Raw genomic sequence first — 23,555 nt, 5'->3', positions numbered from 1 at the left:
TAAAGAGGATTGTAGGGTGTACGTGTAGCAAGAAAAAGGTGAAGGAGAGCATTTGTTGGTTACAACTTCTGATTCTTCCTGAGGCAAGGCTTGAGAATTTAATGGCTCAGAAATATTGTGTGATTGTCCCTGTGCAGCTCTTCGATGTTGTATCCTGCAGGAGGTTTTTCCAGGTGGCTGGGGAGGTACGTTCACCTCTCCTCTGCTGCGTGGCTCGGAGTGCACCGACCGTGTTCTGTGAGTTACAGCAGGGATGGTGGCAGTACAGATTCTTCTTCTCTTTGGTTCCCTTCTGGAACAGGGCAGCTGCCTGGTGAGGGGGTATGAGGTGTTGGCAGAGGATGAGGGGATTGTCCTCTTGGGATCACTCGGATTTTGTTCTCCTGATCTTTAAGATATTCTTAGGAATTAAAAAAAAGAGTGTTAGACTCTGCTGCAGCTGACAGGACACGGATCTGTTAAGGGAGCTGGTGCTGAGGTGGCGATGCATCTCCTGTTCTCTTCCTCCCTTCGTTCATTGCTGACTTGCTCACACAGGCTGAAGGTCTGGGAAGGTTCCCAAGAAGAGCACTCTCCCATGTCCAGCATTCATTCTGACTGCGAGGCTGTTGCCAGAGCTCTGGCTGACTCTTGTGGCTTTCTGGTACCTTCCAAAGCTTTCCATCTTGTCTATGCATGGTTTTTGTGTAGGAGTGGGTGTCCCTTGGGGCAGGCCTAGAAGAAAGACAGGGAAAAGTCTCGAAATGTTGTGAAAGGGAAGTGTAAAAAGGCTGCAGAGAGAAAAATGTAGGAGAAATAATCACTCACAGTCTCACCAGCGCTTGTGGGATAGAGTTTTGGACATTCCCAGAGTCCACTTCTCCCAGCTTAGATGTCAGAGGCCCCGCACTGAAATACTAATTTGGATTTCTTTGTCTCCATGTACTGGAACTGTAAGAGGGAAAAACACCCAGGACACAGGATAGTGAAATTAAAAATGACAGCAAGCAGAGCATTTGGGAAACTTCCTCCTGTATGGGGAAGCAGCAATGCATCCCGGTGAGATGGGATTCCGACATAAGGATCCTTTGCTGAGGAAAGGAAGGGAGCTGCACTGGGTTTTTTTCCTGGTACTTTTTATGAGGCTCGGTTTTGGTTTTGCTCAGTTGGTTTATGTGGAGGGCAGCTACTGCTGCTGGTGTACGGAGACTGTTGCTGTGGGATGCAGCGCTTGTCTGCCCGCTGCAGGCTGGCTGCTCTGGGCAAGCTGTGTGTGAACGGCTCTGGAAGCAAGAGAAGGAAAGATCCCAGCACGCGCAAGGTGTGCTTGGTGTGCAGAGATCATGGGCCCTTGGGCCAGAGCTGCTGAACTAATGGGGATCGTTACCTGAACTGGAAGAAGCTTCTTTTTAAGCTCAAAAGAAGTCACCTTTGCTTTTTTTTTTTTTTTTGTTTTTGCATGATGTTTCAGCTGTCGGTGAAAACAGTGAGTGTGTAAGGAGAAGACGGCACTTGTGAGTTCTTCCACACCAAGTAGCAGAGGGTAGTGGTGGCAGGAGAACAGCGTGGCTGCCGTGCCCTGCGCAGAGACTGCGCTGAGGTGACCGCTCGTGTCTGCACCCTGGGCTGCTGCCGCTTCCGGAGAGGGGCTGTGGGTCTGCATGGGGGGCAGCGGCCGTGTGACAGAGGGGGGCTCCCGACACTGCCAGGAGCTGACATGGGGCTTGAGAAACCCCAGCGTGAGGCTTTGCAGGTGCTTCAGGAGTGACCTGCAAGCTCTGCTTTTTACGTGAGGTCTCATCTCGGAGGGTTTCGGGCTGCTCCCAGCGTCGGCCAGCACAGGTGTGGTGCGGGTGTGTCCTGAAACTTGCCGTGGAATGTGTTGTTTGCTTAGAAAGTGAATAAAAACTTAGGTGACAGTGTTACCATGGAAATGCTAAGGCCGGTGGCAGAGCTGCCGCTTGCTCCTTTGGGTCGTGTCTCACGGTAAAAATTTCATCTCTTCACATTAGTGTTACAGGCCAGACTAAAGGTTACTCATCTATGAGACACAATGTCGTAGCGTCTTCAGCTTGTTTTCTAGGCCCATTTCAGCGCAGAAGACTATTTGGCACGTTTGTCATAGTGCAGTGACCTTCTGTTTTCTCAGAGCAGCTCCCTCGCTGAAGCAGCCCTTGCCTTCTCTGTGGCTTTGCGGAGGAGCGTGTGACGTGCCTTCTGCGGGAGCGGTGAGGTCAGGGTGCCCGATACCGTCACGGTGGGGCCGGCTTGGTCAGGCTGCGGGTAATCCCGTAGTGCCGCTGTGCATGTCGTTCTGTCGTTTGACTCTGAAGATACCGCACTGCTGAAATGCCACTGTGACCTTTTTTTTAATTGCTGTATCTCCATTTTTATATCCCTGCCTCATGCTTCAGTATTTTGAACAAATTTCCTGTTTTTTTTTTTTACCGTGCCTATTTCTTGACTGTGTTTCAGCCCCGCAGAGCGGTGAGGTCAGCTGCCAGCATGTCTCTGGAGGCAGGAGCCCTGTGCTGGCAGGGTCTCGTTGCCGTACCTTAGCATTGGGAAGGACGGAGCTGACGTGGTAGGGAGCTTTGAATTATGGCTCCGATGCACGCTGAGAGAGGAAGCAGAGGAGAACAGGAGCTGACAGCCTCTTAGCACACCTGAGGGTCAGTGGCAGGCATGCGGGAGTCCTCAGAACTGAAACTGCAAGAGAAACTGCTCAGCTGTGCTGTTTGAGATGATGTTATTGTTTTTGCAATGCCCTGGGCTCTAGCCAGTGTAATCATCTGCTCTCCTCATTCAGGGCATCACCTGGGGTCCTACTGGTGTAAAATAAAAAAAGCATTAACTTCATTCCTACTACTATGAGTACTGCTGCAAGTCCGTATACTGTAAACCTAAAATCTTTCCATTACTCTTCAGTGGCCAAGACAGTTCTTTCATTTAAAGTCGGTACCATAAACCTCAGGTCCAGAGAGGTCCAGCTGAGGTGGAGCAGGGAAGAGAGAACTCTTCCTCTGAAATTTATTTTTCTGAGATGACAGATGTTTTTTTAATAGAGTTTATCTAGATTCACCTTTGCCACTTTGCTTCTGATGCTGAAGCTGAGGTTTTAAATCTAAGGTGCTTTAATCATCAGTTTGGATGCTAAATACAGTAATAAATTTGGGACTTTTTTTAAAGCTTCTATCTATGCCTTGTGGCTATATTCTGCCTTGATTTATGAACTTCCCGTCCCATGGAGTTAGAAGGCAGTCTGCATCAGATATGAGTTTGGCTTGGTGAGTCCCTCCAGTGTTGTGAATCGGCATCCGTCAGCTGAGGCTTATGCCAGCGTGGTACTTCCCCTCCAGAAAGGTTTTGACGGCAAGAGAAAACGTGGCAGTCCTTTCACGGTTAGTTACCGGGGTCAGAGCAAGTGCTCAGAGTCACGGAATGCGAAAGGATGTGCTGTCAGTATCTAACGGTAATAAGTGCCTAATTATCAGGAACTAGTGTACCGAGAATGTGGGTTCTTTCTTCCCCAAGGCACCGCAAATTAACCAGTACACGTTATCGTTGCTGTCAGTGGTTGTGTCTTTGGTGATACCATGCCCTGAGGACTGTGTTGGGCAGCGCTGCATGGAAGGTGAAGTCTCAGAGAGGAGCAAGGGAAGCCAAAAAGACCTATGTTCAAGTAAATAACGAGGAGAGTGGGAAGTGGATGGGCCCTGGGGACCGGACTGTCGAGCCCCCAGCTCTGGAGAGGCTGTCAGACAGCCCAGGCAGACAAGGAAGTGATGAGAACATGATTTGTGTGTTTGTAACCTATCGACATGTGACCTACAGACCCAGCACGCTGGTCCTCGTCCCTTCATCTTGCTCTTGAGTGTCTCAGGCACAAATCAATCCACACAGAGCATGAGTCCAGATGAAAAGAAATCTGTTCCAGGAACCTGATTTGTCTGCTCTGAGGTTGCTTTGCAGCTGTGTGAGACAAGGGTGTTGCCGCTGAAAGCGAGGGGGAGAGCAGAGCTGTTAGCGGGTCAGCGTCACCGAGGTGGCTGGAAGGGAGGGCGCTGCGCCCGGCTGCCCCAGTCACGCTGTCCTGGGCTGGCACGGCGGCGTGACGGAGCAGCTGGCTGTGGGAGAGGTGGCAAGAGCGATGTGAAAATGAAATGGGATGGAGCAGCAGTAACCAGGCAGAGGGTGTTAACAGCAGCCTGCTTCAGCTGACTCTTGGAAAGCAATTCCCGTTACTGCTGAAGTCCCCTGTCACTGTTTCTCGCTTACCTTCACTGCGCATCCCTGGGGCTCACATTGAATCCAGCACTGATTTCTGGACCAGCTTGACTTCTTTCCTAGCAGAAGCAAACCATTGACCTAAAAAGCTGTCGTGGAAGCGGGGCAGTGCTTTGGCATCCGAATCCAGTTCACTGCAAGCACAGACAAGGGAACCAGTCACTGGTAACGTCTCGGGGCTGCTGGTACATGTGAACACGCGTGTGTGTGAATGGTGTCCTCAGACACCAGACTTCCTCCCTGAAACAGGGCGGGCTTGCTTTTAGAAGCCAGTAATGGTGGATGGATGTTTGAATATCTTTTCCTTCCATACTATTTTTTCTATAGATAAATTTTTTATTAACCAGAAGTCTTGAGTAAAGCTTCGCGTTCCCTTTGCCTATGAAGTTGCTTCTCCAAGGTGCAGTTGGGAGGTGCTAAATTGAATGAAAAGAAATAATTATCCAATTGTTTGACAAAGAGAAAGCATATTGATGTGGTGGCAGGCCTTTGTCATGTAGACCATGAAAACTCCTAGGTAAGTACAAGGGAAAACGACTTGAGTAAGGGACAAGTAAGGTGGGAAGAAGGGATTATACTGCTAGATTAGATGGGTAGTTTGTGTCAAATATGTCCAGTCAAGAACTGTAACCCTGCCGTGATTTCAGTAAAAAAAGGAGTCATGTCCCACTTATGTGTCTGTAACTTTTATGGGGCTGGACAGGCCTCCGTGCTTATAAAACAGAGACTGGAATTGGTTTCTGCCCTTGTGATCATCAGCAGTTTCAGACATGCTATACTTTGGGTGCTTTGTTTTTCCATTTACTCACAGATAGCAGAGATCAGAAGTGCTCGGATCTCTGAATTGCAGAGCTGTCCGTGTGTGAGTAAAGGTGCAGGATCCTGTGTGTTCGCTCTGGTGAGGCCGTGTGTGTTCCACAGAATTTTTCACTTCAGGAGGAACAGGGGCAGCTGTCAGCCCCTATTTTATGGTGTTTTTGAGAAATACATAGTGTCATTGTGCCCACGCAGATTAGTAAGTTTGACAAGTTGAGACGAGTACTTAGAGCTGGCCTTTGTTTTTAATTTTTAAAATGGTGTGCTTGGCACTATGAGCCAGCACGGATCTTGGCAGATCTTGAAGAGTCATTTGGTGGTGTTTTCCCAAGACGTGCACAGTTAGTCTTGGAACTGGAGAGGGTCTGAGTTGCTGGAGAACAAATGTGGTGGCCTGCGGCCTCTTAAGGGGTGGCAAGTGGTTGGAGAGATTTTGGAGCCCGTGGACGCTTTCTGCAGCCGTCAGTCCATGACACTGTACCCTGCGGTTGGTAGGACTCTGTGGACAAGCTGTTGAATGACAGCTGGTGGGGCAGCTTCTTCCACTTGAATGGCTCGGGGTTGTTCTGGTGATGGCCCTTGTTGTCTGTCAGGCTGGAGGAGGTGCAGCAGACCATGGGTGGAGCAGACCACTGCCCACCTTTCATGTTTTACCTGGGCTGTATCAGGGAGGTGCGTGACTCCTCACTACACCTAGGCACGGTTTTGGACTTCGTGTGAAGTCTGGAAAGACAACATCAGCTATCGATTCCAGGGGTGCAGCTCGTTCTTTAGGACTCTTTAGAACTCTTTACTTTCTTTAGGACTGACCTCCTGGTCAGCTCAAGGAGTCACACAGCTGCCAGCTACAGTTACCTGGAGTCTGTGAGCTATCCCTAGGACACAAGTGAAACGAACCGGAGTTGTGTCAGACTGAACAGTCCCAACAGTCACTTCTTGAGCAGAGTGGCCAGAGACACATTTATCTCCTCGTGGTGCTGGAGGAAGTTGTGTCTTGGGCAGAAAGATGAGATGGGGGTGACACACCGTACCAGTACCTGCTCAATTCAGTTCAGTCTCGGCTGCAGAGCAGGGAAGAGGCCCTGGGCAACATGAGCACAATCCAGGGTGGGCTTCAGGTTCAACAGCTGAACGTGTACGTCCTCGGCTTGGGAGGGCCCTCTTCAGAGGGGCACAAGAGCACCTCTTAGGGAGCAGAACGTGGCAGCAGTGAAAGGTCTGTGTTGTGCACACAGGACACCAGACTTGTCCTGAGACAGGCCTCTCCTCCTCCATCTCTCCAGGGTCGGCTAGCCCTCAGAGGGCTGCTGTGACTCGGTAGTTAAAGGAAGGCTGTTCATTAAATATCTAATGAAGGAAAGGCTTGGGTTTGCTGTCTGCCTCTGTTTAAAATGCTGCTGTCTGTGCTGGACACAAATGATTTTATTTTTTCTGGGGTAGCATTTGCATGAGTAATGCATTCCCTGCTGAGCCTTTTTAACAGTCCCTTAGATGCTTCCCATCAGAAGGGAAGTGTGAGAGGTAATTAACAGCCACTTGGAAAAAGGATTAGCAGGTGGGTGGGAGCTGCTGTTGGGTTCATGCATGGAATTGCCATGGAAATGCTGAGATTTCCTGGCACTTCATCCCGTGTGTGGGCTCCACAGATAGTTGTGCTCATGGGCCTCTCTCCTTCCCATCTTCCCTCCCTACAAAGGGAGCGGCTGTGTTTTCCTTCAGGACAGCTTCCATGGGCTGTGCTGCCGCCACCGGCGCACACGGTGGGCCCTGCTAACCTGGGGTGCCGCGGAGAGCAGGGCGCTGCATTGCAGCTGCTGACTGAAGTCCCTTTTGTATTTCTTTCACATCAAACCAACTGGCTGAAAATCGGGAGGGAAAAACCAAACCGTGTTGGTTTGCCCCTTTTCCTTAGTTCTGAAAGAGAATAATTTGGTGCACAAAACACGCAGAGTTTGTCACTTCTTAGAGAAGTTGGTGCCGGTCCTTGTCCTGCAGACTTTCACCAGCTCTGTAGCCCTCGGTGGCCAAACCTGCTGAGGCAGACGGCCGTGCAGCTGGACGGGGGCTGCTTTGCACATCAGCACTTTCAGGCTGTGCAGTGAGGCCTACCTTTGCTTCTAGTCTTGTTTGGTGGCCATGCGCGCTTTAAATATTGGGCATATTTGTGAGAAATGTCTCTTATTTCAGTACAGCTCTGGAGATTTAGAGGGCTTTGGGCACACGTTCATCTGAAAAGGTTCCTGGAGGAACCTGCCATATCTCTCCCCACCTTTCTACAGCAAAGAACCTCCTGAATTTGTCAGTGTCCTGGGTGGTTTGGTGTTAAGGAAGGTGTGCCGTTTGTTTCAGATCACCTGTTAGCGGACTCCTACATCGGCCAGGAGGACTCCCCTGAGATGCAGCAGGCGGCACAGAACAAGCGCAGGCTCTCCGTCATCTCGGATGGCAAGTTTGAGAGGAGCTTCTCTGAGGAGCAGACAGAGAAGATGCCGAGCGAGGGACCGAAGCCACGAGTCTACACGATTTCTGGCGAGAGGCCGATGCTGTCAGACCATGAGAATGAGAGTATGGAACTGGTGGTGATGAAGGGGGCTGCCCAAGAGGAATGCCACCACGGCCACCAAGTGCACGGCGCTGGCGGCTCGCATGGCGCTGGCAGGCACTGCAAGGGCTGGCCCGGCAGCCGGCAGGGCTCCAGGGAGTGCCCCAACTGCGCCCGGCTGGCGGCCCCCTCCCAGCACTCCTTCGACCTGGAGCAGCATCAATCCAGCGAGACGGGGTGGCACAGGAAAAGGCTGGAGAGGATGTATAGTGTCGATCGAGTGTCTGGTAAGTAAGGGTGAGTGCTGGGTGCTGGAAGGACACAAGGGGACTCATTGACGCAGGGGCAAAGGGTGACACCCGTCTCATCCCAGCATGGAGGTTTCGTTGCCACGTGCCTGGCGCTGGGCCGTTTAGCGTTTCCCCTTTGGCACCTTGCTGGTGCCTTGCACTAGTATCCCTGGAAAGGGATTGCCAGAGGAGGAGCTTGAAATAAGCCGAGCTCAGCTTGAGGCCAGCTTGTCCAGGCTCCGTTGTCCCCTCTCCTAGCTTGTAAGCAGCAGGTGACCTGGGTGGTTTTCGTGGCAGCTTCATGTGGCTTAGTGAGGGTGATCTGTGGGGTCCCTAAGGAGGAGCAGGAGAGGAGCGGCTGTGTCGCAGCACCTGTGTTAATGCTGATCCAGGAGGCAGTTGGGAGCGGGACCCTCCCTCCTCTGCCTCCCTCTGGGGCTGAGGCAGATGAAATCTTTGTGAACGTGCTGGGGTGCTCAGAGGGAGCCTCAGCGCAGCTCAGGTACGGTGTTCTGTGCTTCAAGGTGTCCCCAAAACACTCATCTTTGTGGCTGGAAGCAGTTTAGCAGGATCCCTCACGTAGTGTCACCTCACAGTCTTGCCATAAATACTGGCAAATAACACGATATTGGCCTTTCTTCCCCACTCACTATCCATTTGCTTAATATTTTCAGGGAATAGGGCTAGTAATTATTCAATTACATTAAAAAAATCCCTGAATGTCTTAACTATTAATCAAATATATGTCACAATCTATGTGCTTTGAATTATAAGCTAATGTGCAGTCCGTCTTTCCCTGTCAGCTGTGTATGTGGATGGCAAAGAGTCTGACCTAATTTGTCTGATTTTTTTTTTTTTTTTTTTTTTGTAAATACACCTCAAGGCTTTCAGAGCGGAGTGTCCAGCCAGGAAAGGTCAAAGTTTTCTCCTTGAAAATAAATTGAGTATGAGGACTGTGGAGATCAAACTGTGCATCTTTCCTGGGTGCATCGGTTTCTAGTAAATACCATAGTGATATTTCCTGCAGGTAACATCACAGAAAGGTTGGGTTCTAGACCATATTTTCATCCTAGATGCTTGAAATTCTATGAGTAAATTAATATATGTGCTAATACTGAAGAATAATAATTAGAAAATAACTGATTAGCAAATATGCAGAACACCTACAGTTCCCTCTAATTCCTGTGCATAGTTTTTAAGCATTGTTTCTCTGTTCCCTGTGATTTTTTGGGCTTCACATCAGACACTACGTGTGCAAGTTTAGACTTTATTATTTTTATTGCTTAAGCGCAAGAAAAGGAGTGAGAAGTGTTTTCCTGTATGGAAATCTTGTATGGTTTTATGGTCATATGTGTTTTACCTGGACAAGATGGCTCTGCATGTGATGGCACAGCCAGAAAGCTTGGTCTTGTGGAGATCAGGGTGCTGGGTTGAATCGGTTGCAGCCTCAGGATGTTTACTGAATTAGGAAAGTGAAGATTTCCTCTTTAGTGCTGATGGATTGATGTGGAAAGCTTTCCTGAACAAATGAAAATTGTGCTCTGCACTGTAGGATTGAAGCAGGTTACTTGATAGAGACCCCAAGGAAGGCTCCACACCACCGATGGAGGAGCGTAACTCTCCGTAGCTGGAGCTGAACGCTTCTGATCGCCAGACAGTGTGTCCTAGCACCCGGTATAGGGAGATGCCATGTTCTGTGTGTGGGCCGTGGGATTTACAGTATGTGTTTTCACCCAGGCAGCAATTCTTGTGAGGGCCAGTAATCAATGTGAAATGGAGACTGGCCTTTCTGAAAATCTATTGGAGAAGACTTAAATGGGAACAGAGTTGACAGCACTGAACCTGCAGATGCCTCCGTGAATATTTTGTGTTTCATACCAGCAGACAGCAGCTACCCTTGGTGCTTGCCTCAAGCTTCTGCATGCTTGCACGTGTGGCTGCACAGGCAGCGCTGTGCCGCTGAGACCGAATCCCGTCGTAGCACCGGCATCACGCGATGACAGTTCTCTCAGCGTGGTCTCATTTGCACTCCTTATCCAAGCATTGGTACTCGGAGAAAAACCGAGCCGTGATTGGCACAACTGTCACAGGTTGCAAGAAGAGTTTCTTGGAATGTCCTTCATGCGTGGCTAGCACAGAAACCAGAGCAGAGATGAATGGAGATGGGAGAGAAAATTTCCCTAGGGGTTCACTTTCCAGTGCTGCCTTCTCCGTTTGGATTTACATGACACGTTATTGCTGCAAACCAACACTCGTGGCAGTTAGGCCAGATTGGCATAATTTAATATGGATTTTTATGCTGAGTTTATGGTGCCTAACACCATTCCAGAGAAGCACAAGCTGTTGTCTCCCGTGCTGCTCCCCGTGTCTGACACAAACACAGCCACTCATGGAGGGAGGTGCTGAGATCTGCGTGCAGCCTGGCAAGTGGCTGGAGATGCTGAATGTGGCTGTGGTGTTCCTCCAGTCTCACCCAGGCCCACGGTTCCTTGATGCTAACAAGAAAGGAGAACAAGATGCTCTACGTGGCCAAAAAGGAGTGTGCTATCTGCTCCTGGAAGCAAAATAGCCATACCGATAGTCCCAGTTTTAATTAGCTGGCTGAGCTCTGGAGCTGAGCTGTCCCCAGCTGTGTGCTTCTCTGCTACCATTCTGCCTCTGGCTGGTGAAGAGGCACCTCTGCAGGGTCACAAATGCTTTGTTCTCCGTCGAGTGCTGCGCGTAGGGGAGTGATATCTTTCCTGTGTTGACTCCTGTCTGTCAGAAAAGGAGGGGAGGCTTCCAGCGATTGTCCAGGCAAAGCCACATAAGGATATTAGCTGTTGTTCGTAAGCTGTGCTTTGGATCCAAGCTGCTGGCGTAACAGCTGTGACGTACGTTGAGAGACTGGCAGTCCTGTGAGATGCATAGCCCCTGAGAAGTCAGTACAGAATTGTTGGCTAAGGAGGAATGTGTACAACTCCTCCTCCTTCACCACTTCTGTGGATTTGAGACTTCAAACAAGTAATTAATCTACAGTCTGAGCTGGTTTGCATTTCTTCTCTATCTGTTTTTTGGAGGAGAGCAGACATAGGAACTTTATAATCGGTACTTAGCATACTAGAATGCCGCTTTCATTTAACGTATGTTTCCTCAGGGTGCCTCTGTACAAGGCTTGACAAACTGTTAGCTGAGGAGGGTCTGTTACGGCTTTCTATATGGTTTCTTGGAAGCTTCACTTCAAAGGAAGCCTCCCCAGTTGCATTTAGCGTTTTCTGCATCTGTAATTGCAGCCACTCTTTGTACTTCCAGGGAACAGCAGGATCAGTCTGTAGTAGATGATGATCTGTACAAAACTTTTGGTGAGATGTCTGGTCTGTAGCAATTATGTCTGCGGGATGCATGCAGGGTTTGATTGGGTTTTGGCCAATGAAAGTGAATAAAAAAAAAATCCTCTTGACAACGCCAGGATATTAATGATTAAGGTACTGTAGTTGCTAAGGATCTTAAAACCTGAATGAGTGAAGGAAGACGTGACCAGCATGATCAGCAACATGTGGCAAGGCATTGAGCAAGGAAGCCACAAACTGGGAGTGAAGCAAGATGAAAAATCGGGGGTCCAATCCACTGAGATCTCGCACGTCTTGTGTCAGTGGATTTTAATACAGCTCTGATTCCCTGCCTGATCGACTCCAGCTTGAGAGTTCTCTGTAGGAGCTGCTTCTTGGTCAGGTTCCTCCTTCTGGTCACCACTAGCCCGCACGCATCATCAGTGACTTATTTTGCTGCCTGCTTTTTGGCTTAGTTGTCCTTACCTGGAGATGATGCAGTGTCCTTATGCAATGGACTTAAAAAATAACCCACAGTCAGTTCAGGCAGGGCAGTTTGCAAACATTGGAGACCAAATAAGCACAGAGTTATCTGCAGATTGTACAGCTGATACGTGGTTTGACTGCTAAAACCAGAAAAACTCATGAAGGCCAGGTCCTCAGGAGCAGGTGTGTGAGGGCTTTGTTGAAACTTTAATGTTAGAAAAAGAGAGTCTGTCTCAGACTTACAGAGAGGTAAGAGAGGAAGGTGGATGCTTCTCATCTTCCACGGGAGGCTGTATCAGAAAGAACTGGATGAATGGAACATTTCAAACTGACGGTGCTGAGGGAAAACCAGAGACTGGAAAATGCTTTTAATGAAAAATTGGTGGTTCTTTTTTTTTTTTTTTTTTTTTTCTTGTTCCACTGTCTCGTCTGTAATTTCTAGATTTTTCTAATCTTCCCTGCTTAGGATAAAGCTCTCATTCTTCATTTACTAGCCTGATAGACGGGCTTAGCACCAATTTACAAAACGCTCGGCGGTAGTGTGCATACATAGGAGGAGGACAAGACTCCTGTTTAGTACGGGGCAGGACGCTGAAGGAAGTACTGAGAGAAAGAGCTTGGAAAGTCTTGTTTTCTGAACGATGCCTGCCCACTGGATTCTCAGGTTTTGCTCTCTGTCTTCCAGATGATGTCCCGATACGAACCTGGTTCCCAAAAGAGAACCTCTTCAGTTTTCAAACTGCTACTACAACTATGCAAGCGTAAGTGAAACTACCGCTGTAGCTTTTCTTGTGTGCACGGCCCACTGAAAGCTGTGTCTGAGAGCCTGGAGCAGCCAAGCTGTGTGTTTGGCGCCGTGGTCTGGGAGTGAGAGAGAGAGAGAGAGAGAACCTTGTCTCTTGTTAATTAAAGGGTTTTTTTGCACTTATTAGTTCTCTTTCCTACTATTCCCACTTGTTTGGTTTTACCTTATTCAACTCCTTGGGCTCCCCAGCTCTTCTCTGCTTCCCTTGTTTTCTCTGTGACACTGTGCCCTGTCCCTGGCTGTCTCTGCAGAGCGAGGGTGCTGTGGGGGCACCAGCTGAGACCCTCCACCACTTGCTTCTGCTGCAGCCACTGCCCCGAAGGAATGTTATTCCGGGCTTGCCCTGCGTCCGTCACTCCAGAGGAGTGCGTCTTTGTAGGATGAGATATGGCCCTACAGCTTCTGCGTTGTTCTGGTCATTTGAAGAGGGTGTCAGTAAAATCTCTGCACAGTGTGAGCAGATCTGAGTAAGGAACAGGCTCCACGTAGATTTAGATGCCCTGGTTGCTGTGCACTGGGAGGAGGCAGTTCTTGAAGGACTGAAGAGAGTAAGGGAGGCCTCATTTCAAGGTGTAGCCAGCTTGTGAGGAAACACAGTCTTCCTGGTTTGAAGTATTTCCCACCTGGCTGGAAAGTTAAGGCAGGCGATGAGGGAAATGAGATACTGCTCTGCCTTCTAAAGCCCTTCTCCAGCCTTGTCACCTTTTTCCTGTGTCCTTCCAACGTTTGTGTCACCCTCACCTGTACTGCTCTCTTTATTTCTCCTTACCTAACATGGTGTCCCTTTTGTAATCTGTTTTTTTTTTTGCCATTTCTTCCTTCCCTCTCACTGTTCCCTTCCCAGATCCCTAAAAGAGGCTGATGGTTGATGTTCAGATAACCCAGACTGGACCAGACCTGTAAAGGCTGAGGCAGGGAAGGCAGGATCCAGTGTTGGGGAGAGGGGTAGCTGCTGAGATATTGGAAGGGATCAACATCCCCCAGAAAAAAAAAAAAAAACAAAACAAAACAACATTTATCTTCATGTTCTTTCCCTCCAGCTCATGTGGAGGTGTGACCCACCCTCCCAGCACGGGGGAGTCATTTGCCTGGTACCACTCTGTGGAATCTGGTGTGTAGTGGTGGGGTGCTAATCCCACCCTGACAGTGGGAGTGAGGAGCCTCCGTGGGCTTCTGCTCTCTGTATTGTCCTAGCGCTGCTTCTCTCACCTGACCCCTATGTCCCTCTTCAGGGATTGTAAGGCCACGGCACCCCAGCTGGTTAACGCTCCTGGGCGCCGGGCTGACAGGGCCCGTGGGCAGTCTGGGCTCATCTGACGGATACTCGCTTTGCTCTGTACAAATGCTGGCTGGTGACAGCGAACGGTATTTTACAGTTCTGATCTGACGCACCAAATCATGCACATAATCGGGACATTTCCTTTGCCTTCAGGCACATCCTTAGCTGTCTGAAGTCATCTTTGCAAGGTTTGTTGCAGGATGATGGCCTGTGGCAGAGCTTACAGGGCTTGAAGGCCAAAGTGAGTTTGGTTTGGGGAATGGTGCCCTAAGGGGACCAGCTCCCTTTCTTAATGTAGTTCCCCAGTTAATGTTTCTGGAGGTTCTGTGCTGCCTCTAGAAATCACACAAACATCTCCACAAGTTCAGGGCACCTCCCTAAGTTGGTTGAGGTGGCTCCCCCAGGTGCCCCTGTCCTCCTCGGCTCTGCTCTAACGTTTTCAGCCCACCGTGCTTGCTTCCTTCATAGACCAGACAGCGCGAGCTGACTTCACAAGTCTCCCTGCTCCAGAAGCCTGTGACGCTGAGCTCCTGTCGTAGCCTGATGGGCCACGTTCAGCTGGCAGTTGTACATCTCAACGTTCTCTGAGTCTACATGGAGCTTAATTTGCATCCAAGCCACTTGCCAGCGCTGCCCCAGGGAGGATTTAGCTGGGTCAAGTAGGAGTCACACCACTGAGAAATGTTTAATTTAAAAAGCAATTTCCTTCCACCTAACAAGAAATATTCCTTCTGGAGTGAGAATTCCCTCAGAGTACTGGCCAGGGCTGAGCACTAATGAATTCCTCTTCTCTTTCTTTTTCCCTGCATCTTCTGGAATCTCTAGCATCTCGTAAGTATAATCTTCTTTTTTTTTTTTTTTTTAATTTTTTTTATTTCCTTGTCTGTTGATGTCCTGGATAAACCCTCCTCTCCTCTCCTGTCCATCGTACTCACCCGTGCTTTCCCTATGCTAAGGATGTTTGTCAGCTGGCAGGAGGTTAGGTGGCTACGCCTCATAGGCCTACATGGATCACACCGCAGCCATCCTCATCTTCAAAATGGAGACCGCAGTTGCTAGCATGCTTTTGTCCCTCTGGATCCTGGTGTGCAGAGGTTTTGTGTCTGCAGTCTCCTGGGTCCGTTCCTCTAGCCGGGATGGTGGCTGCTCGCCCCTGTTCTTTGGGCCGTGCTCTGTCCACTCTCATGTTTGCTGTAGGAACAACTGCTTGTCCTGCCACCTGCCCTAGGGAGTGAGGAGCTTCGGTTTGGTGAGTCTTTTGCCTGGCCCCTGACTCGCACACAGTCTGCGAGGGCTGTCTGTCCTCCTCGGTCAGCCTGGTCTCTCTCTGTTGTCTGGTAAGAGCTTTCCTGTCTGTGTTTCGTGTCCTCTCCAGTTCAAAGCTGTGTAGCTGGTTAATGGCTTAAAATGGTTTCCCAGGGCGTTCAGGGGCTACGCAGAGAGGAAGAGACGGAAACGAGAGAATGATTCTGCAGCTGTTATACAGAGGTAGGGCCCGTTTTCTCCCGTAGCTGTAACCTTGCCTGGTGTTGCATGGGCCCTTCCGGTGTCCTCAGTGACGCTTGGTGACGTTGAACGTGGTTGTCCCTGTCTGTGTGGCTGTTTGTAGGGACACCAGGGTGGCCGTATGGAAACGTGGTGAATGATGCTGCGGTGCTCAGGATAGCTGATCTCCATCTTCTTAAAGGAACACTGTCAAGATGCTTTTAAGGTTCCAAATGTATTATTCAGGATCTGTGTCTCAGGTAGAAAAATACATATTATGTACGTATAAAAAAATTAAATATGGAATTTCCCCAGCCCTCTCCCAAATATTTGGAATTTGAGGTTAGCTGAATATCTAACCAGTGACTTTTATGTGCTGTTGCTGCATCTACAAATGCACCTCAAAAATCTGAGACCTAGGCAAAATTATCGTCTCTAGTGACCAGAAGTCTGTCTTTAATGTTTTTTAAAGGACAGGAAGGAAAGAAAAGGGGATGGGGACTGGTTCCTTTTCCAGGTATTACAGAAGGGCCCTGGTTTCCCTCTGCTGGCTTCAGAGGCACATCACTTAGCCACTGTGGTGATCGAACCGTTCTGGCTTTTTAAATGTGCCAGAGCTGGTGTATTTTGGCAGACTAGTAAGAAGGATAACACAGTGTTTGTGTCACTGGTTGAAAACTGCCGTGATCACTTCAGCACTGTTCAAAACAAAATGGGAGAGAAACATCAGGTTTTAACTGGGAAATTGCCAGGAAGATTTTTTTTTTTTTTTTAGCAACTTAAGATGGTGGGGTTTTTTCATCAATAATGAAGAGAAATAAGAATCAAAACTAAAGGTGCTGTAAATAATAGACAGTGTATCTTTAAAAAGAAAGAGATTTCTCAAAATATTTTGGACAGAGGCAAGTCTGTGTCAGAAAACAGCTTGTTCACGTGGCTTACAAATACGCTAGCGGGAGTTGTGTACCTCGGTGATGCTGAGCACTCAGGGTAGGGGACAGTTGTGGCATCCGTGTGTTGAGCAGCCAGCGTGTGCCCTCACCTCCTGTGAGCACTGAAGGAGTAGGCAGGATGGTGCAGTGCAAGCCCATCCGCATTCACCTCGTGATGAAGAGGAGACAGGACAGCGATGACGGGGTTTTGTCAGGGTGGGTTTTTGGCTGTGCCGTGTGAGTGGACCCTGGCCAGCTGTAAGGATTGCTTGGCGGTTAGTGTTCAGCTCTCTTCTCCAGAAAGTGAGGAGGACCCCAGCCCACCGCAGTTCTAGATGCTTCTTGTGCAGCCCTTCATGGCCTCAGGTGTTTTGGAAGGTCAGTTGTTATCGCACAGCCCCTCCGGTGCTTGGCCCTGCGTGCCCGGTGCGCAGGGAGGCTGGTTTGCGTGGCACGGCAGACGTGCCAGCGCCATGGATGCTGCCTGGAGAATGAGTGATGCCTGGTGGTTTGCTGAACCCTGTGAGCACTGCAAGGAGGAGCTGGGGAGAACGGGAGAGGTGCTGCTGGGAGGTTTGCAGAGCGTTAATGTGTGTCAGTAATTCCGTTGCTGACCTCTGTTTGGTTAACGATAAGCCTTCTCAGCGCAGTGTGAATGAACTGCTGCGGGCAGCGCCGCAGAGCGCGCGGAGCGGGGCTGCAGTGGCTTCCAGACCCTTTGGCTGGGCTGGACACCACGGAGGTGGCATGGGGTCGCGCGGGCTGCGTGGCAAGCTGGAGCCTGGCTGGAGGAGGGTTCTTCAGGAAAGGGAGCGATAAGGAGATTTTATCACTGCAACTTGAAGGGTGCTTGTTGAATTTTGATGGGTGAAAAGAACTTGCTAGTGATCAAAGAACACTGGAGTTTCTGGGTGCCAGGAGCCGGGCAGGAAGGCTGGGCAGGATCCTGTAGCCCTGCTGCTCTCAGAGCAGACCGCGGCTCCCCCGGCGTGCTGTGCCAGTCCTTTCCTGCTAACATGTGAGCACAGAGGGGCCTGAGGACCAAATCAGCTGCAAAGAGCCCGCAGAAGGATCTAGATGGCCACAGGATGCCCACACTGGGCAAGAGGCAGTCCCAGGCTCGCTCCTCCTTTCCAAAGTGCTTTTTTCCTAGAAGAGCTGAGGGGGGAAAAAGGCCTTTGTCCCGTTCTCCGAGCGTGGGAGAGAGCAAGCTGTTGAGGCAGCTGGGAGCATCACCCTTCCATGGCAGACTGCTGTACCCGCCCTCCAACTAGGGTCTGAAGAAGCTCCTCTGCGGAGAGGACAACTGAGCATTTAACAGAAAAACAGATTTTACTCCAAAGTGCCAAAAGCCCAAAGGATGTAGCGGTGGCCTTGGCTATTAACTGCGGTGCTCGGTGTCTGGTATGAGCTCAGTCTCAGTATGACTTTGATCTCACAAGAGACCCTAAAGACTTTCATTCTGATGAGTTACAACGTATTTCTAAGACCTTTCTGTGTAGAGAACAACCTTGGTTCCCTTAAAATATTGTATTTATTGGGATTTGAGTCTAGTGCACAGTAAGGCAGCCCACGTTACCAGGCATCACGCACCCCAGAAAGCTCTGTACACAGAGCCAGTCCAGCACGTGTTAGTGAGGCGAGTTGTGTTAGCTACTTGGCGAAGGGGGTCAGTGGTCTGATCTGCAGCAGGGAATCTTCACGTGTCCAAGCAGAGCTAAAATAAAGCTTTATAAAGAACATTTATAGCCCCAGTGCAGATGGAAACTTGTCATGGAATAACATTGCTCCCAGCTTCGCTCCCCAGCTGCTAGTTTTCCTTCCTGAGTTGCTGAATTTGGATCCTGATGACGCCGCAGGGGCCAACGTGAGGGACAGCGCAGACGGTGGCGTGGGTTAAGTGCTCTCCTCCCACGAGGACCATGTTTGGATTGATCTCTCTGTGTCGGAGTAAACGTGTCTGACTTGCTCTGAACAGTTTGGTGTCAGTGTTGGAAGTGTCTTCCAGTCCCATTAGCTCGCTGAAGCGTCTGCATGGCTTTAACATGTCCTTTCTCATCCCACTAACTTGTATGTCAGCCCGACGGCTTGTCATTTTACCCGTTTCACCAGCAGTAGTCTCTGCTTGGTGTCTGTGGTGTGTGGTTGTGGGGAAGGCGGGGATCGAGGAAGGCTGCCCCGCTCCATGCAGGTGCTGGTATGCCAGCTCGCTGACATCCCTGGGGCCACGGGGGCTGCACTGCAGGGTGGAATCACCCTAAGTGGAGGAGTGATGCTTTTCTTGCTAGTGCTTCTGCTGCTTCTTCCCTGTGTCTCCTCTGGTGTCCTGTTTGGTTCCTGTCCTGTTTGGTTCCTGAGGAGCTGAGAGATGAGAACCAAAGGGAAGCAGGACCCTTGCACTCGGCGAGGCTGGACGAGGAGTCCCTTTGCCAGGACAGTCTGTTTTACGCAAACCTGACTAGCAGGTGTAGCTGTTCCCCAAGACTTACCCACTGGTGGACTTTCCTCTGCAGCCCCACGGAACCCTGCCCGTGGGTCCTGGGCAGGGGAGCATTGGTCAGGCGGGCAGCGCTAGCAGAGAGCAGGCCCACGAGGACACTCAGCCTTGCTGAGCAGTGCTCTCTGAGAAGGAAGAAGCTGCTTCAGCCTTTCCCGGCTCTTTGCCCGGGAGAGCAGTCGGGGCTGCATGGTTGCTCACAGCGTGGGCGGGAGTTCAGCAGCTGCCATGAATGCGTTTGGGAATGAGCGCAGCCACAAGCACGGTGTGTGCATGCTGCCGGGCAGGACGCAGGCTGGGCACCCCGCCTCCCTGCTGAGGCTTGTGCGGAAGAACGGAGAGCGGCGAGCAGTTACTGCTGCTTACCCGGAGAGCAGGGAGCATTGCCAACGTGGGCAGTGGCGGTGTCTCCAGCAAAGCTGCAGCACAGGTGCCTCAGTCACAGCCAAGTGAAAGCAGGCCTTGGGAAGGGACTGCCAGGTAGGACCTCACTCGCCCTGTACCACCAGCCTAGGGAGTTTGGGAGAAACAGCCACGCTCTTGACAAGCAGAACTGTCCCCAGCACTGGATCGGTGCAGGCTGGTGACCTGGCCTCCAGCTTCTGAATGCCCAGAAGGAAATACGCTGTCTTCCCAATTTTACTTTTTTTTCCCTCCCAGTGTTTTCAGTCCTGCTGGGCCCAAGTATTGCTTTGTATTCTCTTTCTCAGAGATTGTGTTTGACCTTTCTTTCAGGAATTTTCGGAAGCACCTCCGCATGGTGGGGAGCCGAAGGGTTAAAGCACAAAGTAAGTGAGCGCCTGTACGATGTGGCTGTGAGGAGCTGGCGTTTGTGCCAGTGGGACACGGGGAACCCTATGTTGCGTGCAGATGCGGGTAGAAAGGACCTGGCATTGTGCTGGAGACAGGATCGGACCTGTACCCTACAAAAAAGAAGGCCAGGTTGCTGTAAGCCTTCAGGACACGTGGAATTCTGCAAGCAGCCTTCAAGCTAATTTCCGAGGACCCTCTGCCTTGGCCGTGCGAGAAGTGGAAGGAGAGCCACAGCGTCCTTGTCCCGTGGGCATGTGGTTTTTGGTGATTACCAGCATAGATGTGTGTGAGAAGAACCAGAGCTGAGAGCTCAGCAGAGCTGGCGAGGGCTGCCTGGCCTCTACCGAAGCTGCGGACCAGCTGTGGCTCCCTGGGGACAGTCGGTGCTTCGTGTGCCAAACGGACTGGTGGCTTTCTCTTTTCTCCTCCCTTGTCCCATCACCATCTCTGCAGCAGGACCTGGGGGAAAGTTGTCTGGTGGGAGCTGAGAGGACGGTGGAAGGGAGAAAGAAGAGGAACAGGAAAGAGATTGGAGCAAGGGGGAAATGAGGGAGCGTTATGCATCATGGGGAAGAAATCACCTCTTAGGCCTGGGAAACAGCAGTGTCCTTTCCCTGAGGAAGGCGACACTCCTCCAAAACTTGGTTGGGGCAGGTCCCTTAATGCTGTGAAATGGGCTGAGAATGGTGTAACCGGATCCCGAGGGCTGAGGGTTGCTCCAGAAGAGGAAACAGCTTGTTCTTCGCACCCCGTGATGGGGCATGATGTACGGGCTGGCCACAGCAAAGCGCTGCTGAGTTGAATTTGCATTCTTTCCGCTGGTTTTTCAGATGCTGTGGGAAGTGAATGGCAAGCAGCATTGCCCTTTCAAGTGTCTTTATTGGCATCTGAGTTAGCGCTGCCTGAAAGGAACAGGGCTCACCTTCCCCCAGAGCTGTCTGGAAGTTCAGGCACGCCTCTCTGCCTTGGTAACTCTCGGGTCATGTTTTCAAAGCTTTCTTCATGTGCACAATAGCTAAATGCCTGGTTTTAAATGAAAGCTAAGGATGGAAATCGATCACCTGAAGAATTTCCTGTGTGATTTGTCTCCTTGGACACCCACACTTGGACGCACTGCAGCAGAGGACAGGTCGCTCCTCAGCTCTGCAGTGAATTCCTGTGCCGCTGACACGAGATGCTGTTACTGATACGCTGCAGCAGATTTGCTGGCTGCTACCAGAAATAGGCGTTAGTGGCTGTAAGTGGCTGTTAATCCAGGCGTAATGGCTCTCACGTGGGCTTGCCAAGTCAGGCATTGTGGTTGGCAGTTCCCAGGAATTTGCCCACAGTGCAGCCAGCTGGGCCAAGCTCCCTGGATTCCGCTTGGGAAATGCTGGTACGAACTATATAATGCCCGTTGGTGGTGAGGGGAACAAACAAAAAAAGAAGAGGGAAATGCTCACAAGAGTGCAGGCAAGCGAAAACTGAAGGATTTCTTATTTTGCAACAAAATTTAAAAAGCATGAGCGAGCCTTCCAGAGGCCTACCTCTGGTCCAGCTCTGATTGGGATGTCGCTAGAACATGAAGGGAGAACTGACTGGAGAACTGCTGCGTTCTGCTGGTCATCTGTGTGTCATTAGCTGTTGAGTGCATCTTCCTGTGAGGCCTTTGAGGTGGAGCATCTACGCTGGGACACTGGAATAGCCTGATTAAATTGAGGTTTGAGCAGTGTGCATTTAAGGAGAGACCATCAAGTGTCCTCCTTTATCTATGTTACATATCCCATAACGGCCCTCCTCAGAAAGTGGGCGCTTTGTCTTCTGCTGTCTAGAAGACAGACCCGTGTTTGCTGTGTGGAAAGGACTCACCTTTGGCAAGTGGAAGAAAAAGCGCAAGGGAGTCTGTGATGTGTAGCTTTGGTTGGAAATCTACTGGATGTTTTGTTTTGCTGGCAGCATCAGAGGTGGCTTTGGAGTCTGTTAATGTCGTGCTTTGGTTTTATCCTAGCATTTGCCGAACGGCGCGAGAGGAGCTTCAGCAGGTCCTGGAGTGACCCGACTCCCATCAAAGCTGATTCCTTCCATGACTCTCGAGAAAGTGAGTTCTGAGTCCTTTGAGCTTCCTCCTGTGGACAAACCCTCCAGCTGAAGTGTTGACTGGAGTCCCACTGGAGTAACTCCTCTGTGCCCTTTTGTCCTATCCATGATCCTTTTAGTTTTGTGAGATCTGAGCAAATAACACACCAGGTATCTGCATCTGTTCATCTGTGTGTACCTGTATTTATTTGTAGAGCACAACACATCTAACCTCATGTCATTGTGCAGCTTCCAAAGGACGCCCAGTGCTACAGCTGTCATAGCCCTCTGTTCCCATCATCCCTTACTCCCTTGAGACCTAACTGGAAGCACACCAGTCCAAGGCTGCACTCACTATAGCGGGGTTCACCTGCCTGCCTTCCCGTGCAGGAGCCCCTTCTGAGCTCTTTCCTAGGCTAGAACAGCTCAAGAGCACAACTCCAGCGCTCCAGGACATGTAGCTGTGATGTCCTGGCTGTGCTGGCTCTACAGATGATCGCTTGGGGCAATCTGATCTTCGTTTGGGCTGCCAGGAATTCCTTTGGGAATCCCCAGTAATGCTGTGGTGTTCTGCTTGTGGGGACCGAGATGCTGTTGTGTTAATTTACAGGAGGAAACACAAGCATCTTCCCACTATCTTTTATAAAGAGAATGGCTGTTTCACCCAGATTTTACGGAAATCCTGTAGGCAAGGACTTGATGGATATGAGTTTGCCGCTGTTGAAATGGGTTGTATGATAAATGAGCTTCACTAATGAAGTGAACTGAGCTGTCAGGTAAGCACGAGGTCAGCCCTCCTAGCTGCAGAAGACACCGTACCAGGTTGTGCAGGGAGAAGTACGAAAGGCCAGGTTCAAAACATGACCCGATTGTTCCTTTGCTGGTTCCTCTCCGCTCGCTCAGCTAACTCAGAGGCGAATGGAAAAGACGTGGTTCAGGCAGGCTCCGGGCACTGCCCCGTGCCACTCGGACATCCCAAAAAACGCAAAGAGAGGCATCTCGGTTCTCTTTCCTCAGTCCCTGGCTTCAGGGAACCATCTCTGGTTTTAACCTTTAACGGTCAATTATATTCCTTCCAGATGTTTTTTTCCCCAGGAGGCATTGAAGGCCAACAGGTAAGGTCAATTCAATGGAGAGCAAATTCCAGTATCCTGTTGTAATCCTACTGTGTTTGCCACGGCTGTCCTCACGCTCTAGGACTTCTCTGCCAGGATCGGTTTGACCAACAAGGCAGAGTTTTTTCTTTCTAAGCACTTGGAAGACGTAGTCAGAGCAGTAATTATTACAAGGAGACCAGCTTTGAAGTCTTTGGACTTGCTCATCAGCTTGGCAATGTTACAGTCAGTCTGTCTGCGTTGCGTCTCCTCTGTTTCTGAAATGACAGGGTGACTGTTGTGAATTAGTATTTGAAAACTAAACTTGGTGACTGTGAGAGCGATGAAATGTTATGTGAAACGTGGTATCGGGCTCTGTGTGTGCACTCTTCATTTGTTAAGTGTTTGTTTGGAGATGCCAGCCTCAAAGTGTGGTGTCTGTCGCTCTGTGGAGGAAAGGAGGGCACAAGTCTCACGGCTTGTGTACATCTTGCGAGGTAGCCACCAGGCAGGATGAGTGGGGAAGGCAAGCTGTTCCGCCCTTGTAATGCACGCTGTGTTCTGGCAGGCCATGACCTTCAGGATTCCTGTGGCACTTTGGATGGCGACTTTGACTTGAACTGGGAAGCAGAAAAGGAACTTGAAGCCATGGCATGTGACGGAGAAGACTTTATTCCACCAAAAATAATGGTGAGGGTTTCCAACTCAGCTACCTGTATCTACTCAGACTCTGTCCTTTCCGAGCCGCTGAGCTTAGGATCATCATGGGAAAGGCAAGTCTTCCGTATGGGCGACTCTTCAGGTGCACGAGGGTCACTCAGAGATCAGCCCAGACACGACATGGTATTCAGCATCTGTTATCGCTGGGGATAATGTGTTGAAAGAGA

The 23,555-nt window shown here is 50.2% G+C and overlaps 1 protein-coding gene across 4 annotated transcripts in view; it reads left to right on the top strand.

Moving 5' to 3' along the window:
• NSMF (NMDA receptor synaptonuclear signaling and neuronal migration factor) overlaps positions 1-23,555 on the top strand; it is a 51,940-nt gene that overhangs the window by 11,656 nt on the left and 16,729 nt on the right. For 3 of the 4 annotated variants that reach the window (XR_015260732.1, XM_086763910.1, XM_086763912.1), the window contains 6 exons: positions 7,432-7,911; positions 12,394-12,469; positions 15,212-15,280; positions 19,442-19,494; positions 21,507-21,596; positions 23,237-23,358. Coding sequence is in view for 3 of the 4 variants with exons in the window: in XM_086763910.1 (XP_086620036.1) it covers positions 7,432-7,911; positions 12,394-12,469; positions 15,212-15,280; positions 19,442-19,494; positions 21,507-21,596; positions 23,237-23,358 (890 nt within the window). In the remaining variant the exon portion in view is untranslated. The remainder of the gene's footprint in view (positions 1-7,431; positions 7,912-12,393; positions 12,470-15,211; positions 15,281-19,441; positions 19,495-21,506; positions 21,597-23,236; positions 23,359-23,555) is intronic. The other variant, XM_086763911.1, reaches the window with a different exon arrangement.

Source organism: Chlamydotis macqueenii, chromosome 20 (assembly GCF_036417535.1).
Source record: "Chlamydotis macqueenii isolate bChlMac1 chromosome 20, bChlMac1.mat, whole genome shotgun sequence".
In the NCBI taxonomy this organism is placed as follows: Eukaryota; Metazoa; Chordata; class Aves; order Otidiformes; family Otididae; genus Chlamydotis; species Chlamydotis macqueenii.
This window is presented reverse-complemented; position numbering and strand designations above follow the sequence as displayed.